The 26,527-nt window shown below is 42.3% G+C and overlaps 1 protein-coding gene across 2 annotated transcripts in view; it reads left to right on the forward strand.

Annotated features, from left to right (window-relative positions):
- Nucleotides 1-5,605: 5,605 nt before the first annotated feature.
- The window catches only part of CHD6 (chromodomain helicase DNA binding protein 6), a 218,829-nt gene continuing 197,907 nt past the window's right edge, over nt 5,606-26,527 (forward strand). Inside the window, exons 1-2 of one of the 2 annotated variants that reach the window (XM_030212950.1) lie at nt 5,606-5,643; nt 23,303-23,359. In XM_030212950.1, coding sequence (XP_030068810.1) covers nt 23,327-23,359 — 33 coding nt within the window. In that variant the 5' untranslated portion in view covers nt 5,606-5,643; nt 23,303-23,326. Of the gene's footprint in view, nt 5,644-23,295; nt 23,360-26,527 lie in introns of those variants that run through there. The other variant, XM_030212951.1, reaches the window with a different exon arrangement.

The following is a 26,527-nucleotide window of genomic DNA, read 5'->3' on the forward strand; positions in this document are numbered from 1 at the left end:
ATTGATCACTCAACCCAACAACTGCAGAAGATGGACTTTATGCATCGCTGCCACGCTGTCCAAATAGGATGACACATGAATTGAGACAGTCATCAAGATATAGGTGAACTCTGATTTCTTGGCGCTGAAGGAAGGCCGCCACCAACACCACTATTGCCATAACCTTGGTAAATGTTCTTGGTACCATGGTGAGACCGAACAGCAAAGCCCTGAAGTGACAGCCCAGCACTGCAAAATGTAGAAACTTCTGATGCAGCAGCCATATGCAAGTACGCCTCTTTGAGATAGATGGTGGTGACAAATTACTACTACTACTACTATTTAGCATTTCTATAGCGCTACAAGGCATACGCAGCGCTGCACAAACATAGAAGAAAGACAGTCCCTGCTCAAAGAGCTTACAATCTAATAGACAAAAAATAAATAAAGTAAGCAAATCAAATCAATTAATGTGAACGGGAAGGAAGAGAGGAGGGTAGGTGGTTACAAGAGGTTACGAGTCAAAAGCAATGTTAAAGAGGTGGGCTTTCAGTCTAGATTTAAAGGTGGCCAAGGATGGGGCAAGACGTAGGGGCTCAGGAAGTTTATTCCAGGCGTAGGGTGCAGCGAGACAGAAGGCGCGAAGTCTGGAGTTGGCAGTAGTGGAGAAGGGAACAGATAAGAAGGATTTATCCATGGAGCAGAGTGCACGGGAAGGGGTGTAGGGAAGGATGAGTGTGGAGAGATACTGGGGAGCAGCAGAGTGAATACATTTATAGGTTAGTAGAAGAAGTTTGAACAGGATGCGAAAACGGATAGGGAGCCAGTGAAGGGTCTTGAGGAGAGGGGTAGTATGAGTAAAGCGACCCTGGCAGAAGATGAGACGGGCAGCAGAGTTTTGAACCGACTGGAGAGGGGAGAGGTGACTAAGTGGGAGGCCAGCAAGAAGCAGATTGCAGTAGTCTAAACGAGAGGTGACAAGGGTGTGGATGAGGGTTTTGGTAGAGTGCTCGGAAAGAAAGGGGCGGATTTTACGGATGTTGTAAAGAAAGAAACGACAGGTCTTGGCGGTCTGCTGGATATGAGCAGAGAAGGAGAGAGAAGAGTCAAAGATGACCCCAAGGTTTCGAGCTGAGGAGACAGGGAGAATGAGAGAGCCATCAACAGAAATAGAAAACGGGGGGAGCGGGGAGGTGGGTTTGGGGGGGAAAATGAGAAGCTCGGTTTTGGTCATATTTAATTTCAGGTGGCGTTGAGACATCCAGGCAGCAATGTCAGACAAGCACGCTGAAACTTTGGTTTGGATGCAAGGTGAGATATCAGGGGTAGAAAGGTAGATTTGGGAGTCATCAGCATAGAGATGGTAGGAAAAGCCATGGGATGAGATTAATGAACCAAGGGAAGAAGTGTAGATAGAAAAGAGGAGGGGACCAAGAACAGAACCCTGAGGTACGCGGACAGGCAGAGGGATAGAAGTAGAAGAGGATCCACCAGAGTGAACACTAAAGGTGCGGAGGGAGAGGTAGGAAGAGAACCAGGAAAGGACAGAGCCCTGGAATCCAAGTGAGGACAGGGTATCGAGAAGTATGCTGTGATCGACAGAGTCAAAAGCAGCGGAAAGATCAAGAAGAATGAGGATGGAATATTGACCTCTGGATTTAGCCAAGGCTATGACTGCTCTTAGGGCTTCTTTTACAAAGCTGCGCTACCAATTTCTGTGTGGCAAATGAGGAAGCCCATTCAATTCCTATTGGCTTTCTCTCATTTTCTGTGTGGGAATCGCTAGCGGGACAGAAAAGAGGTAGCAGTTTAGATGTTGAGATCTAAGACTGGACGAAAAGTGCCTAATTTCTTTGGGACAATGAAGTAGATGGAGTATCTGCCTTGTCCCTATTTGGCCTGGTCCAAAACCCCAGGAGCAAAAGGCCCACAGACCAGCCCCAGGGATGCCTCCCAGGGGATCATGCCTAGACACCTAATGAAAGCACCAATCCAACTTGCTTGAGGTAGAGAAATACTAAAGGATTCGAAGTAAGCACTAGACAAGTGGAGGAGTAGCCTAGTGGTTAATGCAGTGGATTTTGATCCTAGGGAACTGGGTTCAATTCCCACTGCAGCTCCTTGTGACTCTGAGCAAGACACTTAACCCTCCATTGCCCCATATGCAAAATAAGTACCTGTATATATCATGTAAACCACTTTGAATGTAATTGCAAAAACCACACAAAGGCAATATATCAAGTCCCATTTCCCTTATGCTGGTGATGTCACTGGAAAGGTTCAGATTCTCTATCTCCATCCACTGGTTAGAAATGGAAGCCAATAAGTTGCAAGATCCGAGACAACATGGTTTCACCAAAGGGAAATCGTGCCAAACGAATCTCATTGAATTCTTTGACTGGGTGACGGGAGACTCCAGACTTCGCGCCTTCTGTCTCGCTGCACCTTACGCCTGGAATAAACTTCCTGAGCCCCTACGTCTTGCCCCATCCTTGGCCACCTTTAAATCTAGACTGAAAGCCCACCTCTTTAACATTGCTTTTGACTCGTAACCACTTGTAACCACTCACCTCCACCTACCCTCCTCTCTTCCTTCCCATTCACATTAATTGATTTGATTTGCTTACTTTATTTTATTTTTTTTGTCTATTAGATTGTAAGCTCTTTGAGCAGGGACTGTCTTTCTTCTATGTTTGTGCAGCGCTGCGTACGCCTTGTAGCGCTATAGAAATGCTAAATAGTAGTAGTAGTAGTAGTAGTAGTAGAATTAAATCAAGGACGTGCTATGGACGTCATCTACTTAGATTTCAGCAAGGCTTTCGACACGGTTCCCCACAGGAGGCTCTTAAATAAACTAGACGGCCTGAAGATAGGACCCGAAGTGGTGAACTGGATTAAGAACTGATTAACGGACAGACGCCAGAGGGTGGTGGTGAATGGAGTTCGCTCGGAGGAGGGAAAGGTGAGTAGTGGAGTGCCTCAGGGATCGGTGCTGGGGCCGATTCTGTTCAATATATTTGTGAGTGACATTGCCGAAGGGTTACAAGGTAAAGTTTGCCTTTTTGCGGATGACACCAAGATTTCCAACAGAGTGGACACCCCGGAGGGTGTGGAAAACATGAAAAAAGATCTGAAGAAGCTAGAAGAATGGTCTAACGTTTGGCAATTAAAATTCAATGCGAAGAAATGCAAAGTGATGCACTTAGGGAGTAGAAATCCAAGGGAGACGTATGTGTTAGGCGGGGAGAGTCTGATAGGCACGGACGGGGAGAGGGATCTTGGGGTGATAGTATCTGAGGACCTGAAGGCGACGAAACAGTGCGACAAGGCGGTGGCAGTAGCTAGAAGATTGCTAGGCTGTATAGAGAGAGGAGTGACCAGCAGAAGAAAGGAGGTTTTAATGCCCCTGTATAAGATGTTGGTGAGGCCCCACCTGGAGTATTGTGTACAGTTTTGGAGGCCGTATCTTGCGAAGGATGTTAAAAAAATGGAAGCGGTGCAAAGAAAAGCTACGAGGATGGTATGGGATTTACGTTCCAAGACGTATGAAGAGAGGCTTGCTGACCTGAACATGTACACCCTGGAGGAAAGGAGGAACAGGGGTGATATGATACAGACGTTCAAATATTTGAAAGGTATTAATCCGCAAACGAATCTTTTCCGGAGATGGGAAGGCGGTAGAACGAGAGGACATGAAATGAGATTGAAGGGGGGCAGACTCAGGAAAGATGTCAGGAAGTATTTTTTCACAGAGAGGGTGGTGGACGGTTGGAATGCCCTCCCGCGGGAGGTGGTGGAGATGAAAACGGTAACGGAGTTCAAACATGCGTGGGATATGCATAGAGGAATCCTGTGCAGAAGGAATGGATCCTCAGAAGCTTAGCTGAAATTGGGTGGCGGAGCAGTTGGGGGGAAGAGGGGGTGGTGGTTGGGAGGCGAGGATAGGGGAGGGCAGACTTATACGGTCTGTACCAGAGCCGGTGATGGGAGGCGGGAAATACTGCTGGGCAGACTTATGTGGTCTGTGCCCTGAAAAGGACAGGTACAAATTCAAGGTAAACTATACACATATGAGTTTGTCTTGGGCAGACTAGATGGACCATGCAGGTCTTTTTCTGCCGTCATCTACTATGTATGTTACTATGATCCATTGGCGCAGATTAGTCTAACAGTAATTTCCAGACCCTGGTCCTGGAGCCACCCCAGCAATGAATATTAATGAGATATTTACATGCAGTGCCTCCACTGCATGTAAATTTATCATATGAATATTAATTGTGGATATCCTGAAAACCTGACTGGGGTGCCTCCAGGTCCAGGTCTGGGCACCACTGAGGGGATGATGAATACTGTTTTACAAAACAAAATTTCAAGTTTCTTTAAATCAGGGCATGAGCCCATGCTTTAAATTTACCTCTGTGTTCAGTTATTTAAGGCTCAGAGACATTTCACCTTGTTTTGTGCAGCGCTGCGTACGCCTTGTAGTGCTATAGAAATGCTAAATAGTAGTAGTAGTAGATTTATCAAATAAATGCACAACTGTTCCATTTCAGGGACTTTGCCTAGTACACCACGGCACTTCACCCACTAGACTAGGGCAGCTGTTAGTATATTCATAGAGTTCCTCTCTCATCCTTTTCAGATTAAGATAACTTTTATTGGTCTAACATGTGTTGCCAAAGTAATACACGGGTAGTAGTTTTACAACAGGGGCTAATTAAAAAAAAATTAAAAAAAAAATCAACCCACACTTCTATTTGATAAAGACAAGTGACTTGTTTAACTACATTTATTCAAGGTGCTGCTATAATAATCTGCCGCAGCAGTTCACAAATGCTTTGAATGTTACACCTGATTCAAGGAAAGTGCACCTATGTGTATGAACTCTAAAGGTGGGCACATATCTATTTTATAAAATACACATGTATAGAAAAGCTCTACCTAAATACAAAGGCACACTTGTTATAATTACACATGTGGGTGTATATGACTGTGTCAGTACATTTGTATACAAGCTATTTCCTCATGTAGTACATGTGGCATACACAGAAAATGCTTTAGGAAATGATATTCAGAGTGGTTAAAAGGGAAAATCCAGTAACAGTACAGTAAAGCTGCAGAGCATTTATATGTTGCAAAGTGAGAGACTGGGATCCCCAGCTCTCCCTATATTCTCTCTTTGGGGGGGGGGGGGGGGGGGGGGGTGAAGAGCGGCTAGGTGGGGGCAAAACCAGGGCTTTTTTTTGTTGAGGGGGAACTTGGGGGGTACTGAGTACCGGCACCTTTTCCATTGTCTGCTAAAATGGACCCATAAAGTTTTGAAATGTGCTGTGGGGTGGTGGGTCCCCCTCAGTGACAACCCCACCCCTGAAGGGTGGCTTTAGCATTTGCGCCCCCCCCCCGATCCCAGGTCTGGCTCCATGCAATGCAGCGGTGGAGGAGACACAGGGCCTGGGACGGGTCTCGCGCTCCCACCACCACCATCCGTCCTCCTCGCGCGCGGCCGTATAACTCAGTCCTTCCTTTCGCCCCGCCCCTCTGACGTACTTCCTGTTTCCGGCGAGGAGGCGGGACGCGGCTGAGAGAGAGAGAGAAGTTGTGTCAGAGGGGGCGGGGCGCCGGTGAAGGAAAACGGCGGGGACGACCCCAGACCCGAGCCTGAAGGTAGGATGAGGGAAGGGAGATTGACGGGGGGGGAGAGAGAGGGGGAGGGGGAGACGGGAAAAGCGCGGGACCCCGGTGGGAGGGTGGGGGAGGGGGTTTGTTTTTCCTGGGTCCAGTTCCAAATTGCAGCCTTTGTATCTGCTCCGGCCTGGCTGCACCATTTCCAGCCCCGGCCAAGGCTGCTTTGTTTATTGTGTTGCTCTTCAGGAGGAAAAACTTGGGGGGCTGGAGCTGAACGAACGGCCACGGTCTGGGGCTTCTTTCCATTGGCTACTAATTGTTTACAGTGAAAAGAAATTGCAAAATGAAGGATTTCTGTGCTAAAAACACCGATTTTGCAGCAGGAATTCTATTAAACTTTGACTTTGTGCATCTTTTACCGCAGTAATGTTGCAGTTCTTATTCTGGCTCCCAAACAGCATATCTTGCATAGGGCAATGGAGAAAGGTGTAGGTGCTGCCATGCAGCATGACTTATCACCTTATGCTGATCCCCTCCTGAGCTGATATCCCCAATGGCATTTCTGTTTCCTGTCTTGAATTGCATTTTACACAGTTTGGAGGGTGTCCCTGGACCCCATGCACTGCTTGATAACAAAGTCCATGGTGCTGAACCATGTTGACTGAAGACCTTCATTTTTGGGTTTCAAGCACTTCCCCCTGCACAACCAACAAACATAAGAAGTTTTGGGTACTTTGTAAGTTGTTAGCTAGAGTAAGGAAATAGTGTAATAAGACAGAAGCCTATTCTGTTTGGTGAGGTACTTTAAATGTTGAAACAAAAATCTTTTACACCGTGATAACAGTCTAGTTACTGTTATGTTCAGAGTTATAAATAAGAATACCGCTAAAATAGGAAGGTATTGCCATTGAGACATTCTAGTGTTGTGAATGAAAAACACTTATATTTCACATTTGTCAATGACACAGAAGTTGGAACAGCAGTGTATTAACATAATATCAGATATTTGCATATGATTCATTCATTTGCTAGATAGTTGAAGTTATAGGGTATGGTACATTCTCAGCCTTCAAGGTACTGGTCCTTTTCATTTTTAGTGTCCACACTTTCCTATTTCGCAGTAATTTGTCTGTGTATCTGTTGTCTCTAGCATAGTTTTGTTGAAATTCAGTTTAGACTTTTGTTTGGAATATTGTTAGATTGGTAAACAGCAATTTATAATAGAATGGCCTATGAAATTGAAAATGAAAGTTCTTAGGTCCTGTAGCGTAATGTGATGGTAAAATGAAAGGCTTCACTTAATATTGTAACACATTAACTGTTCTTGATTTTTTAATCATTTTTTTTTAAGTATTAACATTTCTTTTTGAAACTTTAACAAAATGTTGTCAGTCAGGTGGATTGCTGGTGTTAAGAAACAAAAGAGTAATTTATGAATGCCATTGAATAAGATGGTGCTATAACTGTTCAGTACTCTTAAGATATCCCTCCTTGAATAAGGGGACAAGGCCGGACATGAGAGAAGAATAGAAAAAGATGATCCCTGCCCCCCTTCCCCAGTACTAGTATATTTCTATATAAACAGCGGTGTGTTTTAATGTTTGTAAGCTGTTGTTGATTGTGGTGTAACTTTTTGGTACCTTTATAATTCAGGATTGATAGAGCATGCTTATTTAAGAGTTTAGGGAACAGTAGAGCCAACTCTATGGGGCTTTGAACCGTATTTTGTATTGCAGGGCCTGTGTGTGAAAGGAAGATGCCATTAAAGTTGCCATATAGAAGCATCACATTTCTGAAACTCAAATGTTTAGACTGACAATGAGCTGTGAGGATTGTTGGAATTTTCAATGAATATGATTTTTGGCTAGTGCAGATTCAGAATACTACCTCAGTGTATCAGAACCAAGTCAAATTATGTATAATTTTGAAGGAAATTGATAACCTTCTTATCTGACAAGCTCATAGATTTTTGTTGTTTTTACCTATGGATAACTTTAGTCAGGTATAATCTTTATAATTTTATTGTACAATTCCTGATGTATTATAATTGCTGTAGTTCCCCTATGTAATATCTGAGTTTCTTACGTTGTAAACTGCCTAGAACAGGGGTAGGCAACTCCGGTCCTCGAGAGCCGCAGGCAGGTCAGGTTTTCAGGATATCCACAATGAATATGCATGAACTTGATTTGCATATACTGCCTCTATGGTATGCAACTCTATCTCCTGCATATTCATTTTGGATATTCTGAAAACCTGACCTGCCTGCGGCTCTCGAGGACCGGAGTTGCCTACCCCTGGCCTAGAACCTCCAGTTGACATTTGTGCAGTAAACGAGTTCTGTAGTAGAGTAGATTAAAAAATGGATTAAAATTTTTTTTTAATCTAGTCAAAATGCTGTATAAATTCCACACCACACTATAAATATCAATACTTTTTTAAAGGTATTTTCAACATCACTTTGAAAGAAAGAAAAACCTGTGTGCTCCAACTTAAGCCAATAAATAAAAGTATTGGTGTCCATATTCATCATTGCACATGGAAAAACCTAATTTATTTCTATGATGATTGGTAATGTGTTTTATCAACATTTAAAAAAATTCTTCAATATGTGTGAATTAATCTTTCATATTCAGTGTGAAGAGCAACATTAAACTAATTTCTCTTTTTTGGGGTGAGTTTAAAAACATCAAATTGCCCCCTTCACTTAAAATGCTTATTCTTTTATCTCATTCTTCCATTGCATTTTTAAATCCAGCAAACTTCTACTCCTGTGTAAAGCTTATGCATTGGGGAGGAAGTTCATACTTAAGTATTGGATGCAGTAGGAGCCTCCCTCTTGTTGGTATTGGAGAAATAGATTACATGCCTTTATGTTATGGGAGGCAAGGGCTGTTGGGAATTCCCCAAAGGGAAGAAGGGCTTTCATGTGGATCTGGAATTGTTATTTGCAAACTGTCTTCCATAAAGCAAGAAGTACAGTATTAAACAGGTTTCAGGGTGTTTCCTAAGTTGGTATTGTTTCTCTGCCTGGGCAGGGGAATATTGGATGCTATCCTTTCCAAGATGACCAGGGGCCATAAGAATCCAGATGCCGGGTCATCTTAGTGAATGTTTAAGTTATGGGTTAAAGTAGGTTTGGTGGGGGGTGCTCTTGCATAAAACTGTTAAATTTGCCTCCTTCAACCTCTGAGAAGTGCTTGGAGATTTCTTATGCAGTCTTGGAAATATAACCCCAACGTTAGTGATCAACTCCCACTGTGAGGGAATGGGGATTTCCCACCGGGGCTGGAGAAGGGATTATTTGAGAGATGGTCGGCACAGGGTGTCACTTTGCTAGAACATTTAACGAAGAGGGTGCTGTAGTCCTTGGTGTGGAGGAGTGGCCTAGTGGTTAGGGTGGTGGACTTTGGTCCTGGGGAACTGAGGAACTGAGTTCAATTCCCAGCACAGGCAGCTCCTTGTGACTCTGGGCAAGTCACTTAACCCTCCATGGCCCCATGTAAGCTGCATTGAGCCTGTCATGAGTGGGAAAGTGCGGGGTACAAATGTAAAAAAAAAAAAAAAAAATCTACCCGTTAGTGCAGATGCAGTTCCTGATAATCCATAGTAGTATGGTGCTGTCAGTATGATATGAAATGAGGCTGTTAACATTTGCAATGGAATGCATGTCCCTCTCACCCGCAGCTTTTCCTCCTCTTGCCCTTCTTTAGTTTAGTTTAGTTTTGTTACATTTGTACCCCGCGCTTTCCCACTGATGGCAGGCTCAATGCAGCTTACATGGGGCAATGGAGGGTTAAGTGACTTGCCCAGAGTCACAAGGAGCTGCCTGTGCCTGAAGGTGGAATCGAACTCAGTTCCCCAGGACCAAAGTCCACCACCCTAACCACTAACCACAGATTCCTTCTGTATCTCGGCCCTTGCCCCAGCAATCTTCCATTTCTGCGTGTGCCTTGTGTGATCTCAAAGGTAGCATTGTGCATAGTACTTTGCTCCTTGCGTTTTGATGGTGTTTGGGGTCTTGGTGTTATGCATCTTCAACAGCTCGGAACTGGCCACTGCTGGCCACAGGAAAAAATGCAGACAGAGAACTGTCATGAAGGTTATGCAGTATTTAGATTATAATGTGTCCCTGGTTGTTCAGTTTCCCCAATGTTAGTAGATAAAAAGGCATATTTTCAAAGCTCTTTGACTTACAAAGTTCCACAGGTTACTAAGGGGTACTTTTTCTAAGCTGTGGAGAAAAGGGCCCTGCTGTAGGCTGCTTTTCCTGCACACCAGGGCCCTTCTTACCACAGCAGGTAAAAAGCCTTCCTTCCCCCCCCCCCCCCCCCCCCCGCCATGCGGTGGCGGTAAGGGCTCCAGTGGTAACTGAACACTGTGTGGCGCTGCGCTAGAGAAAAACAAATTTCCGTGGAGCGCTGGAAATGGCGTGTACTCAACCTGAAACTGCCGCTGGCGGTTGCATTGCCCCAGTGGTACTTCAGTTTTAGCATGTGGTAAGCCCACGTTGGGCTTACCACTGTTTTGTAAAAGGGCCCCAAAGTGCTTTCAAGATGAGGCCCATAGTAAGACCAATTAGCTGGTGACAAGGATGCCAGTCTCTCATGCATAGTCATTGTGGGCATCCTGAAAACCTGACTGGCTAGGTGTGTCCCAGGTTGAGAACCCCTGATTTAAAGAAACCTGAAATTTGTATTTGTAAAAGAGTATTCCTTATCCCCTCAGTGGTGCCCAAACCTGGTCCTGTAGGTACTCCAGCCAGTCAGGTTTTCAGGATAGCCACAATGAATATTCATATGAGAGATTTATATGCAGTGGAGGCAGTGCATGTTGTGGATATCCTGAAAACCTGACCTGCTGGGGTGCCTGTGAATGGTATTAACTCAAGCATCCTTCAGACTGGTGCTTTTATCGTCCTCTATGTTGGTCAGAAACCTCTATCTCGTTTACCAGTTAGTGTGGCTCCTTGGGCAGTGGTTAAGCCCAGAATTTCACCTCTTTCTTTCTCTGGGTGGCAATGGTTTGTTTATTGATTTATTTAAAATCTTTATAACTCACATTGTCTGTGAAATCTAAGCGGGTTACAACAAAACATACATAAAATTGAACACATGAAACACACCAAAAGCATCAGATAAAAACAAACCACACGAAAATGAAAACTATAACAATAATTCGCTGAGCTCATCTATCAAATCTAATCAAAATGAAGCAAACACCTGCTGGAACAAGCATACCTTCAACAGTTTCCAGAAAGAGGGTAATGATCTCATCTGCTTGAATTCTGACAGAAGCCCATTCCACAGAGTAGGTCCTGGAGTAATAAACAGGTGTCCTTTATTTTTTCTTATTTATTTATTGGGATTTTCTCTTTCAGATGATACTGTTCACAAGCTGATTCAGGCAGACTCTAGTTTAATAATTGGCTTTGAACTTTGGTATATTTTACCATTTGCGCTGACAGTGCCAACTTTGAAGAGATCCTGCAGGGCGGTTATAGATGCTGGTTAGTTGCAAATCTGGCAGTATTATGTCCAGCACAAGCATAATGCTTGTTCAAAATTTCAAGTCTGTATCTTTGTTTGCATGGAAGTTGTTGCGGTCTGAATATTGGTCCAAATATGTTCCGATGAGTCGTGACCAATTTTGATACACACTTTGAGTCAACTTGTTTGACTGGATTTTGCATCCATAATGTTAAAATGTATTTCATCGGAATTAGCATCAAAAACTGTAAAGGATTTGAATTTTTTAGCCATTCTTATAAATGTGTTTGGATTTTATTAGACCCCAAAAATGGCATTTTGGTAAATGTCGCACGCTCATGGACTGACAACCTTTCAGAAAAGGGAGGTCTAGATCTGCAACTATTGCAGTTAGAGACCTCAAATTTTGGGAAACTTCGTTTAACACCTGACTTGCGCAACAGATAAAATTTGAACAAAATTGGAGACATGATGGTGGGAAGGTTTAGACCACTTGGCATGGAATGACCCAAGATTAGTGTGGCTAAAACAGGAGACCCCCAAAATTATTCAAGCAGCAATATTCTGAACTATTTGAATAGCCAGAATAGTCACCTGGGGCAACCCTCAATACAGAGCATTACAATAGTCTAAATATGGCATAACTACAATATGAAAATTCTCATCATTCAACGGGTCTTTCAGCCTAGCCACTATTCTGATTAAAAACAAACAAACTGTTTTTATGACTTTCTTTGACTATGGTTTATAAGAGAGAGCCAAATCTAGTAAATCAGAAATGGCAGAATCTTCAAAATTGAAAATCTTAAAATAGTCCATAACTCCTCTGTTGTCATTGAGTCTGTTCCGTATCTCCACCTGCTAGTTGATGGACACAACTATCTCACAGGGTCTGGAATAGTGAGAAAGACTAATGGAAACAATTTATCAAGTAAGACCTAATTTCTCCTTATTGATCTCTAGGATGCAAGGGTCTGTTCTAGACAGTTGTCATTGATACTCATTGGAAGCTAAGAGCTAGGCTTTGTAGTCTGGTAATACAGGCTATTGGGTGAAATCATTGCTCAGAGAGGTGAATGGGACTCTAGCAGTGCCTTATTTTATATTATTAAGACGCACTATAAGGATTGCCTGCTACAGGAAGGGCCAGTGGTGACTGAAGTGGAGTCTGTTAAAAATTGACATTTGCCCAGTAATAGTGATTTCTATCTGCTGAAAGGGGTTTGTGGCACTGATATGTAGAAGCAGTGGGTGAAGACTGGTGCTATCAATAAGGACAACGGTACTCAGGGTACTTTTCATTGTCCACAGTGGATCTCTGCAAGAAGAAATGAACTGCATAGTGTGGCCCACACAGGACAAATATGGATGATCATTGGCACCAATATTTGTAAACACACAGAGTGCTGGCAGTGATTCTCAAGGAGCCTATATCTTGGTCCTGGCTGGTTATGAGGCACCCTTTTCAGCATCTACTTTATGGCCATCTTGGAAGAAGATCCTTATCTTCAGTGTTTCTGGGGATCACCAGGATTGGCGTTGGTTCCTCTGCTCAACTCATTTCTGACACAGGGGTCAGGGATCCTTCCATAGGGTCTGTTAGAATCTGAGCTATGTCTCACAGATATGGTCTATTAGAAGTCTGGAGGCCTGGCCTGGGGCCATATTTTTCCTAAGATCCACCCTTCTGGCTGCTCCATTGAAGAATAGCAGGGGTTGGCTTGCATGAAGCCCAATATTAGCACCTTTTGTCGTGGGTACATTTGTTGTACCTAACATTATAAAGATTACATGTGTGACTAAGAGGCATATTTTCAAAGCACTTAGCCTTCCAAAGTTCCATAGGTTTCTATGGAACTTTGGAAGGCTAAGTGCTTTGAAAATGCCTCTATGTGCCTTTATAATATAGCCTCCCAGAAAGTCCCTGCATGAAGGTACACCTGCTTCAAGGCGAGTGTAACTACGTATGTACAGTGGGGGAAATAAGTATTTGATCCCTTGCTGATTTTGTAAGTTTGCCCACTGACAAAGACATGAGCAGCCCATAATTGAAGGGTAGGTTATTGGTAACAGTGAGAGATAGCACATCACAAATTAAATCCGGAAAATCACATTGTGGAAAGTATATGAATTTATTTGCATTCTGCAGAGGGAAATAAGTATTTGATCCCCCACCAACCAGTAAGAGATCTTGCCCCTACAGACCAGGTAGATGCTCCAAATCAACTCGTTACCTGCATGACAGACAGCTGTCGGCAATGGTCACCTGTATGAAAGACACCTGTCCACAGACTCAGTGAATCAGTCAGACTCTAACCTCTACAAAATGGCCAAGAGCAAGGAGCTGTCTAAGGATGTCGGGGACAAGATCATACACCTGCACAAGGCTGGAATGGGCTACAAAACCATCAGTAAGACGCTGGGCGAGAAGGAGACAACTGTTGGTGCCATAGTAAGAAAATGGAAGAAGTACAAAATGACTGTCAATCGACAAAGATCTGGGGCTCCACGCAAAATCTCACCTCGTGGGGTATCCTTGATCATGAGGAAGGTTAGAAATCAGCCTACAACTACAAGGGGGGAACTTGTCAATGATCTCAAGGCAGCTGGGACCACTGTCACCACGAAAACCATTGGTAACACATTACGACATAACGGATTGCAATCCTGCAGTGCCCGCAAGGTCCCCCTGCTCCAGAAGGCACATGTGACGGCCCGTCTGAAGTTTGCCAGTGAACACCTGGATGATGCCGAGAGTGATTGGGAGAAGGTGCTGTGGTCAGATGAGACAAAAATTGAGCTCTTTGGCATGAACTCAACTCGCCGTGTTTGGAGGAAGAGAAATGCTGCCTATGACCCAAAGAACACCGTCCCCACTGTCAAGCATGGAGGTGGAAATGTTATGTTTTGGGGGTGTTTCTCTGCTAAGGGCACAGGACTACTTCACCGCATCAATGGGAGAATGGATGGGGCCATGTACCATACAATTCTGAGTGACAACCTCCTTCCCTCCACCAGGGCCTTAAAAATGGGTCGTGGCTGGGTCTTCCAGCACGACAATGACCCAAAACATACAGCCAAGGCAACAAAGGAGTGGCTCAGGAAGAAGCACATTAGGGTCATGGAGTGGCCTAGCCAGTCACCAGACCTTAATCCCATTGAAAACTTATGGAGGGAGCTGAAGCTGCGAGTTGCCAAGCGACAGCCCAGAACTCTTAATGATTTAGAGATGATCTGCAAAGAGGAGTGGACCAAAATTCCTCCTGACATGTGTGCAAACCTCATCATCAACTACAGAAGACGTCTGACCGCTGTGCTTGCCAACAAGGGTTTTGTCACCAAGTATTAGGTCTTGTTTGCCAGAGGGATTAAATACTTATTTCCGTCTGCAGAATGCAAATAAATTCATATACTTTCCACAATGTGATTTTCCGGATTTAATTTGTGATGTGCTATCTCTCACTGTTACCAATAACCTACCCTTCAATTGTGGGCTGCTCATGTCTTTGTCAGTGGGCAAACTTACAAAATCAGCAAGGGATCAAATACTTATTTCCCCCACTGTATGTATGTTCCAGAGAGAATATGTACATCCGCATATATTCTATAAAATATACATATAAGTACCAATGACAACAGTCTCCTCCCCTGGGAGTACCTATGGGTAAATAACATTAAAGTAGGTGTTATATTTTATGATTAACTGCTTTTTAAAATATTTTATCATTTATTGTTTAATACATTTCCTATACTGACAATATTTCATGGTAAGTTTAATCGGTTTACAGTGTACAATGTAAAAATTAATTAAAAACAAAAAATTAAATTCAAATCAATTCTTGTATACTGCTAATTCCATAATGTAGGAGACAGAAAATAGAATGCAGGATTTGCGTATAGATTCCCATCTCTCTCTCGATGAAGGTAGCAGAAATAACCTGTTGTCCACTGAAGATCGAAGAGTATGAGCTGGGGTATTGGGTACAGTTAGAGAGGCTAAGTATGAAGGAATAGTCGTATGAAGAGTTTTGTGTGTTAAAGTAAGAATTTTATACTTAATCCTGTATTCAGTTGGTAACCAGGATTAAGTTTGTTAGGTAGAAGGGGGTGTAATGTAGGCTTCTTCAGAAGTGGCCTAAACATTGCTTTTTTTTTTTCATGTTGGAGGGACCATGCCTTCCCTCAAACTGGTAATTATAGTAGAATAGAGGAAAGGTAACAGTCAAAGGGACTGTATTTTTATCCAGCTTGAGGGAAAAGGGTCCAAAGAACAAATACGTAGGAATCAATTGGCACAGTAATTTTGTAAAAGAAGCATATGAAGGGACGTTGAGTCCTATTTAGTAGTTGGTGTCTGTGTGCCATTCAGAGAACTGATATTATCTGTGTCTAGTATAGGTGAAACATACTCTAGTAAGTATCAATTTTCGATACAAAGAAATTAGGTAGATCATCGGAGGTCAAGTGATCCAAAGAGGAATTGTTCTCTGGATTGGCTGCCAGTTTGTTAAAAATTGAGAATAATTGTTTTGTAGAATTTATTGAGAGATGTAGGTCTTTTTATCTAGTCTAACTTGAGCCATATAGTAGTAGGCGTGTTCCTACTTTCAGAATTGAAAGGTTACATCTAAGAAATATTTTGAGGCATATTTTCAAAGCACTTTGGGAGGCTAAGTTCAATAGGTTTCTATGGAACTTTGGGAGGCTAAGTGCTTTGAAAATATGCCTCTTAGTGTACAGCAAAGCAAGAAAAAGGAAAAAAAAAAAAGCAATTTAGGAAATATCAGTTATATAGGAAAATGATGACCAGTTCTTTAGTCCACTATAGCATAGGGGATGGAACATCAATAAGATCACAAATGAAATTAGCAAGGAAACAATAAGCAACACACAGTGAGCTAAGGGATACAATTTTTTATCAGAGACTTGTACACATTTTTCTCACACACCATCTCCCAAAGGACGTATGGGCAGTGGAGCTGGCAGTACAGATCTTATAGAAGTAAGAAAATTAGTCTAATAGGTTGGTTCAAAAACTACATAATGCAGATATTGGCATCTAACTATAGATGTGCAAGGAAATTTCAAGAAAAATAATCCACCCAACTGCATTACACCTGGTTTCAACATTAAGAATAGTTTCCTTTTCTGGGAAAATATTTAAACACTTATAACCTGCCTAGTTTATAGGTGGGTTAGACGTGTTTAAAATAAATAAATAAACGGATCTTAGGGTTTAAAAATTGTTTATTACGAACATCTTTATTTATTTATTTGTTACATCTGTATCCCACATTTTCCCACCTATTTGCAGGCTCAATGTGGCTTACACAGTACCATAAAGGCGTTCGCCAATTCCGGTATGAACAAATACAGTAATGTTGTGGTAGAATACTGATCGTGTGTACAGGCGCATTAGGGAATCGTAGAGAGGAAGAATTATTATATGTCCATTATATGACCTTCATAAGGAGAGTATTACGGCTCCCTATAGATGAAATACTTTAACATAACATACATAGTAGATGACGGCAGAAAAAGACCTGCACGGTCCATCTAGTCTGCCCAACAAGATAAACTCATATGTGCTACTTCTTGTGTATACCTTACCTTGATTTGTAACTGCCATTTTCAGGACACAGACCGTAGAAGTCTTTAAATACTTTAAGACCTGTACATATCCATTTGGTCAGCTCCTAATTCAGTTATACCAACTAAACGAAATTCAGATAATAAATATTGAGTGTAGGAAGTTTTAGGACATGGCAAGCAACAATTGTCTCATGTTTCTTTGATAAGAGAAATCTGCAATGAGGAAGAACAAAACATCTAAAGACTGTATGCCTTATTCTCCAAACAAGGACCTTAAATCTATAGACTTAATGGGTAAAAGAATGTACCAAAATTCCATGCTCCCTGCTCACATTGCAGTGCATAATTATCATTATGTACAATATTTACATACTATCATGGATAACTTGAATTAGTTACTGGAAGGATTATCAGAAGCTAACAAACCTTTCCAGTTGATTTTAGCACATTTTGAAGATTGTTCTAAGCAGATGATTCGTGCTGCAAATAACAGCTATGATATGGCAGTTAGAGCATCCATTCTGTATCTAATATTAATGCAAATGGAACTGGCATTGTTGAAGATGCCACATTATCCCATTCCGAATGCTCCAAGGTTTCCAATATATCTAATCAGTCCATACATCTCCTTGATTTTGCAAACTCTATTCCTTGCCAACTGCTAAATAATGAGCTTGAATAATAGGAGGAATCAGTTCAGATGATAATTCCTAAAGCTTCAGTCAAGTTCTCTTAAATATATCACGTGGGGAAACTAAAGGTAACTTTGGAAAAAAGGGTAAAGCGTTTCCTAGTGGGCTGACAATCTAAGGACCCTGTTTACTAAGCCGCGCTAGAGATGCGCTACTGTTTTAACGCACGCTAACCCTGTAGTTGCCCATAATATTCCTATGGGTGTCTACACAGCGCGTGCTAAAAAAGCTAGCACACCTTAGGAAATAGGCCCTAAGTTTTTGTACTTAATTAAAAATCTGAGATTAACTGTTTTGGATAAGTTTTTCAAGTTCTCCATTTTCATCCTCATATTGATGTTATCCTTAACCAAAGTTTATTGTAAATTCAGTACACCTTTCAAATCTTTTTCTCAATTTTGTTTACCCTAGTTATTGTTTTGAGATAATTGTAAACTAGTTTTATTCACCTTAGTTTCTACTTGTCGAATCTCTGGAACAAGAACATTAACTTCCTCCCAGCCCACTTGGTGCTGCAGTGAGTTGAGAGGAGGAGTTGCCCAGCTATGTCGGGCTGCTTCCTCCTCCTCTGCTTCCTTGGTTCATATAAGTTGCACAGCTGTACGAAGGCCCGCATGGCTGAAAAGAACAGTCAGATCCGGGATAGCAAAGCAGAAGGAAGAAACAGTCCGATCTGTGGCTGGGCAGTTTCTCTGCCGTAACAGAGAGTAAGTGTGCTGCAAGGGATGGAGGGAATGACGGGCCTGGGAAAAACATAGATGGAGTGTCTGTGTGTGTGTAAAGGGAGGCTGGAAAAAAGGTGGATGGTGTGTGTGTGTGTGTGGGGGGGTGTGGTTACAATGAGGGAAAATGGAAAAAGAGATGGATGGAGTGTGAAGAGGCTGGAAAAGGTGTATGGAGTTTATATGTGCGGGGGGTTGGGGAAAAAGTGTATGTGGGGTGGAGGCCTGCAGGAAGGTGCATGGGGTTGTGTATGTCATGGGGAGGGGTCAGATGAAGCAAGGTGGATGGTGTGGTGTGTTCCTTGGGAAGGAAGGGCTGGAGCAAGTAGAATGGGATAGTCTGTGCCATGGGGGGAGGGGGCTGGAGAAAAATGAATGGTTTGTGTGTGTGGATAGGGCCCACTGGAAAGAGAGCAGAAGACAGACAGGAAAGCAGAAAAGAATGTTAATAGGACAATTTAAAACAATTTAGGCACCTGGAAGCTGCAGAGGGAAACTGTTGAGAACATATCCAAACAGGGTGTATGGGCGAGAAAGGTGTGGGGGATTGGGGAACCATACCCCTCAGGCAAGATCCTGTGCCAGAGCCTCACCCAGTAGCGTTAAGAAGTGTGACTGGGGGCTGTGAAGCCAAACTCTGTGCTCAACCAGGAATGGTGAGAGATTGTGAACCTGTGAGCAGCCGTTAAGCTCGACCACATTGTGTGGCCACAGCCAGCAGAGCAGGGAGCTAGGCCAGAACAGGAGGACTGACAGCATGACCTATCATCTGCTGAAGATAAAGAAAAATACTGGATTATTCCAGAGAACACCACCGTTTGTACTAGTGATGTCACTGGTAGAAATCAGTTTTCTCTACCTCCACCTGCTGGTAGGAAGGGATAACAAACCTATTTGTGAAGAATGTTGTTGACAAAAGAAAATTAAAGTAAGCCATAATTTCTCCTTAAAAGGCAAAAGTTCAAGTTCAGTTTATTTGCTGTACTGCATACATAACAAATCTAAACAGTTTACAAAGTCAAAAAGTGTGAGGAGGGAGATCAACATGTAGAAACATAGAAACATGACGGCAGATAAAGGCCATATGACCCATCCATAGTAACATAACATAGTAGATGACGGCAGAAAAAAACCTGCACGGTCCATCCAGTCTGCCCAACAAGATAACTTATATTTGCTGCTTTTTGTGTATTCCCTACTTTGATTTGTACCTGTGCTCTTCAGGGCACAGACCGTATAAGTCCTGAACTTACAGCTCCTGTAGAAGTTAAAACTTCCAAGACAAGTGAAAAGGAGGAACAAACCTCACGTAAACAACAGAACAAAATGCTGAGGTAAATCCAGAGGATATCAAGTGGTCTTTATTGGAAAACAGCTAAAAAAAACGACCCGACACAACTGTGTTTTGGCACAAAAGGCCTACCTCAGGGGTCTGGTGAATCTGTGATGTGACAGGAGTGCTTAACAGCGAGATTGTTGTATAAGTTCTGGCTATGAAATCCTTATGATATCCTCAATGGGACAGGAGTACTAAAAGCAGTAGCCGTCCAACCGGACATGTCGGGTCGTTTTTTAGAAGTTAAAGCTTCTATCTATGGCCTGGCTGTTAAGGAAAACGATCACCATAAGCAGTAACTGTGAGCTCCATAGTTCCCTGCCACACCAAATTTCGCCACTGCAGACTGGACACCAAAAAGTTGAAGGAAGGACTAAAAGAGCAGTTGCATTGCCCCTGCTACCAAATGCTCATCTGTTTGACTTAGGAAATGTTACCGTTATGTGCCATTATTTTCTATCCAGTCTGCCCAGCCATACCAACTAATCAAATCAAAAGAACCACATACTCCTCTTCACAAAAGTAGTGATAGGGAAGAAGCTGGAAACTACAGGCTGGGAAGCCTCACTTCGGTTATTGGAAAAGTAATGGAAGCGATGCTGAAGGAAAGGATAGTGAATTTCCTGGAAACCAATAAGTTGCAAGATCCGAGACAACATGGTTTTACCAGAGGGAAATCGTGCCAAACGAATCAAACATTTATATAAGGAAAGTAAATAAAAGCAAGAGAAAAAGGAAACCGATATGGTTCTCCAAGCAAGTGGTTGAGAAAATAAAGGCTAAAGAGTTGGCGTTCCAGAAATACAGAAAAACTCAAGAAAAGGAACACATGGAGGATTACCGGAAGAAAATGAAAGAAGCCAAGAGACAGATACGTCTGGCAAAAGCGCAAGCGGAAGACCAAATGGCTAGAAATGTAAGGAGGGGTGACAAAATTTCTTCGGGTATATTAGTGAAAGGAGAATGACTAAAAAGGGAATTGTGAGACTAAAAGATACTGCGAACCACTATGTGGAAAATGTTTTCACAGAGGAAAATCCTGGAGAAGGACCGCGATGGACTGGAAATAATACAATTGAGAATGAAGTAGATAGAGCACCGTTCACGGAAGAAACTGTGTATCAACAACTTGAAAAGCTAAAGGTGGACAAAGCCATGGGACCGGACGGGATCCACCCCAGGATATTGAGGGAGCTCAGAGAGGTTTTGGCGGGTCCTCTTAAAGATTTGTTTAATATATCCTTGCAGACGGGAAAGGTTCCGAGGGATTGGAGAACGGCGGAGGTGGTCCCTCTTCACAAAAGTGGTGATAGGGAAGAAGCTGGAAACTACAGGCCGGTAAGCCTCACTTCGGTTATTGGAAAAGTAATGGAAGCGATGCTGAAGGAAAAGATAGTGAATTTCCTGGAAGCCAATAAGTTGCAAGATCCGAGACAACATGGTTTTACCAAAGGTAAATCGTGCCAAACGAATCTCATTGAGTTCTTTGACTGGGTGACCGGAGAATTGAATCGTGGGCGTACTATAGACATAATCTACTTGGATTTCAGCAAAGCTTTTGACATGGTTCCCCACAGGAGGCTCTTGTATAAACTTGACAGGCTGAAGATAGGAGCCGACCTGGTGAACTGGATTAGGAACTGGTTGACAGACAGGCGCCAGAGGGTGGTGGTGAATGGAATTTGCTCGGAGGAGGGAAAGGTGAGTAGTGGAGTGCCTCAGGGATCGGTGCTGGGGCCGATTCTGTTCATTATATTTGTGAGTGACATTGCCGAAGGGTTAGAAGGTAAAGTTTGCCTTTTTGTGGATGATACTAAGATTTGTAAGAGTGGACACCTCAGAGGGAGTGGAAAACATGAAAAAGGATCTGCTGAAGCTAGAAGAATGGTCTAAGGTTTGGCAATTAAAATTCAATGCGAAGAAATGCAAAGTGATGCACTTAGGGAGTAGAAATCCACAGGAGATGTATGTGTTAGGCGGTGAGAGTCTGATATGTACGGACGGGGAGAGGGATCTTGGGGTGATAGTATCTGAGGATCTGAAGGCGACGAAACAGTGTGACAAGGCGGTGGCCGTAACTAGAAGGTTGGTAGGCTGTATAGAGAGGTGTGACCAGCAGATGAAAAGAGGTTTTAATGCCCCTGTATAAGTCGTTGGTGAGGCCCCACCTGGAGTGTTATGTTCAGTTTTGGAGGCCGTATCTTGCTAAGGATGTAAAAAGAATTGAAGCGGTACAAAGAAAAGCTACGAGAATGGTATGGGATTTGCGTTACAAGACGTATGAGGCAAGACTTGCTGACCTGAACATGTATACCCTGGAGGAAAGGAGGAACAGGGGTGATATGATAGACGTTCAAATATTTGAAAGGTATTAATCCGCAAACGAACCTTTTCCGGAGATGGGAAGGCGGTAGAACTAGAGGACATGAAATGAGATTGAAGGGGGGCAGACTCAAGAAAAATGTCAGGAAGTATTTTTTCACGGAGAGAGTGGTGGATACTTGGAATGCCCTCCCACGGGAGGTGGAGATGAAAACGGTAACGGAATTCAAACATGCGTGGGATAAACATAAAGGAATCCTGTTCAGAAGGAAGGGATCCTCAGAAGCTTAGCCGAAATTGGGTGGCAGAATCGGTAGGGGGGGAGGCAGGGCTGGTGGTTGGGAGGCGGGGCTAGTGCTGGGCAAGACTTCTATGGTTTGTGCCCTGAAAATGACAGATACAAATCAAGGTAAGGTATACACAAAAAGTAGCACATATGAGTTTATCTTGTTGGGCAGACTAGATGGACCGTGCAGGTCTTTTTCTACCGTCATCTACTATGTTACTATGTAATACTTCCTGTGTGTCAAGTGAAATGTTAATTTTCAAGTCTATAAAACAGATGTTTTTAACCTGGCTTTACCCTTATTGTTCAGTTCCCTTCTATAATTATCTTGTCTTTTATTACACACAGTCTTTAACAATTTTTACTTATTTATAAGCATTTCATCTGACTAAATATAGTGTTGTTACTTATAACACACACCTACCTATCTTATAACATTCTAAGCAAAGTACAATCAGACATTGACAATGTAAAAACCATGTTAGCGTTCAAGAATGCAAGACAGAAAGGAGGATATTCTGTAAATTGATCTCTCCATTTAGGTGTTCCAATGCCATGCGCTGGTCACCAAATTTATAACAGTATCTGTGCGCCAAGATGCCATAATACAATACTAGTATAATGTGGGCATGACTATTACGCCATGTCAGTGGGCAATTCTAAATATACCAACCCCCCTGTTTACTAAGCCGTGCAACAATACCGACACAGCCCATTCAAAGTGAACAAGCTGTGTGGGCATTAGCATTAGTGCAAGGCAGCCACTAGTTCGGCTTAGTAAACGGGGGGGGGGGGGGGGGGGGCAATATGCCTAACTTACACAATAGTGAGACACACACATTTCTCCCCCCCCTAAATTCTGCCTTTTAATACACACCACTCAGTTACCCACTGTAGCAGTTAAGTGTTTCTTCATAGAATAACACCTAGTGCACAATCAGACATCTGTGATGCGCATAAATTGTGAGTACATCTAGGTGGCAGTTTATAGCAGGCCTGTTACATAAAAACTTAAACAAATAGAGGGATTATAGCAAAGATAACAAAAGCAAACAGCAGGTAAGTTTGCAGACTTCTGTATGGCCTGGAATTGTATACTTTGTTCCTGCCTGCTTTGCAATTGCGTTAGCATCACTGGAGCAGAAGATAAAACTCCCATCACTCCATGTCCCCTTTCCTCCCCAAAACAAGATATTTTTAATGTATTCCTAATATAAATATCCTTAAGGCCTTTTTGTTTTTTGTTTTTTTAATTTTTGCAGGTATAAATTACTTCCCCAAAATTGATGATAATGAAAATACAGAAGAAGGATAAGCAGGTTTGTGGACATGCGTTCTATTAAATCCATATTTCTGTAATATTTCTTAATATGTTGATGTTTATGGTGACATGATTGGGGATGGCCATTTTCTTTTGTTACTTTAGGGTCTGATTTGCTAAGGGACTTCTCTCATCCTCTGTATAGGAGAGAGAGCTTATTAAATCAAAATCCAAATTTGAGATTGCCGTGTCACCGGCCAGTGTAGGAGTATTTTATCTAAGCCTGCATGACCTTGACGAGAGGCATGGGATTTCTCAATATTGATGCTAAACAACAGTCTGGAGCAGCGGCATGGACTGAAGGTTGTGTTCTCAGTCTGACATTAAATTGGTGATCACAGCCATATAAAGTGTGAGAAGCATTGAGCTAAATAGTTATCAAAACTAGTGAGGTTCTTGTCTGAACGTGTGGCTCATTGGTAACCCATAGCAAGTTACATTCAAGCTTAATGGATATTTTCTTCTCTCCAAAGGGCATACGATCTAATTATGTACCTGAGGCAGTAGGGGGTGAAGTAATTTGCCCAACTTCACAAGGAGTGTCAGCTGGTTTTGAACCCTTGATTCCGTGGTCCCCAGCCTACTGCTCTAACCACTCATCCATTTTGTGGCAATGTTCTAACCATCTCCCACTCTTTTGTTAAAGATATGTTTCCCTAACCCTCCACTGCCCCTGGTACAAAATAAGTACCTGAATATATGTAAACCACTTTGAATGTAGTTGCAAAAACCTCAGCGGTATATCAAGTCCCATTTCCCTTTCCCTTCCCTTATATTTTCTGAACATTCCCCTCTCCAAATTCAAAGCATGCCCCCTTTTCTTTGAAATGTCTGTTTTATGAAAAACATTGCCTTCCTTTAATTTATTTTTTTTTGTTACATTTGTACCCCGCGCTTTCCCCACTCATGGCAGGCTCAATGCATATTGAAATGTGAATTTTTTTAATTTCTTTGCAGCAGTGAGTATTTGTAAAGTTTTCTAGAAGGTTGCATCCGTTTTATGAACTGTTTTTTTTTTTTTTATCTTTATTAAAAAAAAAAGAAAGAAAAAAATGACTGCTAAAACAGTACTGCGAGGTGGCCAAGGAACTGGTATTGGACTCAAGGGAGGATTGCGGCCCCCTTGTACACCTGAAGGCCTCATACAAGTTTCTAGTAAAAACTTTTTCCTAAGCGTACGCCTACATAAAGAGAACCAGGTCACAAGAAGTATTTCACATTTGTAACAGGAAGATCCCACCTCCATATCACATTTTGCCATTTTGCTTACTGTCTGCACTAGAAGATTCCACAAAATGCCTAGCTGTGATAGCAGCGCACTTAAATAGGGTGTATGTGTTTTTCTATCTGGATGATTGACTAGTCAGGATCACATCTGGGAGAGGTGACATTGAATTAATGAATAATCACCTAGGTTGGTCATAAATTATCACAAATTCTGCTAATTCCCTCATCTCAGCTGGAGTTTATAGTCGTTTTGCTAGACTAGATTTGAGCAAAAGTCTTTCTTCAACAAGAAAGGATTACCACCTTTGTATACGAAGTAGAAGAAATAACCATGAAGACATCCAAACTGACCTGGGTTGCTCATAGATACATGCAGCACATCTGAGGTCTACAGTTTGCTTTTCAAAAACTTCACCAGATAAACTTTCTGCATCCAAGGATGATCTGGAATGTTCTAAGGACTCTGTCTGTCTTTATTGGGTTTTATTAACTGCCTTTATGAAGGGATTCACCCAATATAAAACAAGCAGGGAGAAACAGCATTTTACCTCCTGTGTTGGGAAACCATCAGAATGTAGAACTGAGCCATTTCTTGGCAGAGAAAGGTAAAGTTAGTCCTCGCAGACAAACTCTTTTGAGTCCTGCAACCGCACGAGTCATCCCTGAACAGAGGGGTAGCAAATACCATATTCTGTGAGTGGGGAACATTTGTAATTTTTCTCTTTGCATTTCTTGTGAATAAGAATTTTCCTCAGGATTGTGACACAGCAAACTAGCCCCAGATGCCACTGTCCTTCCTTTGGGAAAGAGGTACTATTTGTGTGTCCTCCAGTGTGTCTGATACAGAGGTGTACAAGTTCAGTCCTTGAAGATCGCAAACAGGTCAGGTTTTCAGGATATTTCTAATGAATAAAACCTTTCTTCCCAAGAGATATTTTTTGCAACCTGGTACAATCACTGGTACTAAGTCATCTAGACTACTGCAATGCACTTTATGCTGGCTGTAAAGAGCAAATCATCAATAAACTTCAAACGGTCCAAAACACCGCTGCCAGACTCATATTTGGAAAACCAAAATACGAAAGTGCTAAACCCCTAAGAGAAAAACTACACTGGCTTCCACTTGAAGGACTTATCACGTTCAAGTTCTGCACATTGGTTCATAAAATCATTCATGGAGATGCCCCGGCCTACATGACAGACCTTATTGACTTGCCACCAGGAATGCTAAAAGATCAGCACACACACTCCTAATTCTTCACTTCCTCAGCTGTAAAGGACTAAAATACAGACTAACGCATGCATCTAGCTTTTCCTATCTGAGCATGCATCTGTGGAATGCACTGCCAATTGACCTGAAAACAATTTACGACCTAATCAACGTTCATATCACTGAAGACTTATCTCATCAACAAGACATACCACAATGATCCATAATATGAACTGTAATGCATCACCACTTACTTTATATTTTGACTGTTTTCTTTCTATAACCGACTGCTTAATACTATTTCGTCATCCATGTTCTTTATGTTATACCAATTGTAACTTTTATTTTGGAATGGCGAATGCCATGACGGAACATTGTAAGCCACATTGAGCCTGCAAATGGGTGGGAAAAATGTGGGATACAAATGTAACAAATAAATAAATAAATATGCATGAGACAAATTTGCATATAGTATAGGTAGTATATATGCATGCAGATCTGTCATGTATTTATTAGGGATATCTTGAAATTGTGATTGTAATTTTTATTTATTTATTTATTACATTTGTACCCCACATTATCCCGCCTATTTGCAGGCTCAGTGTGGCTTACAGAGTGTTATTATGACATATTTGTGAGGGAATAGTAGATATAGTCAGTGGTAGGACGAAGGTATTTAGAGAAAGAGAAGAGGGTGTTAAGTAGGGTGATGTAGGAGGTGTAATTGGT

This window comes from Microcaecilia unicolor, chromosome 8, assembly GCF_901765095.1.
Source record: "Microcaecilia unicolor chromosome 8, aMicUni1.1, whole genome shotgun sequence".
Classification (NCBI taxonomy): domain Eukaryota; kingdom Metazoa; phylum Chordata; class Amphibia; order Gymnophiona; family Siphonopidae; genus Microcaecilia; species Microcaecilia unicolor.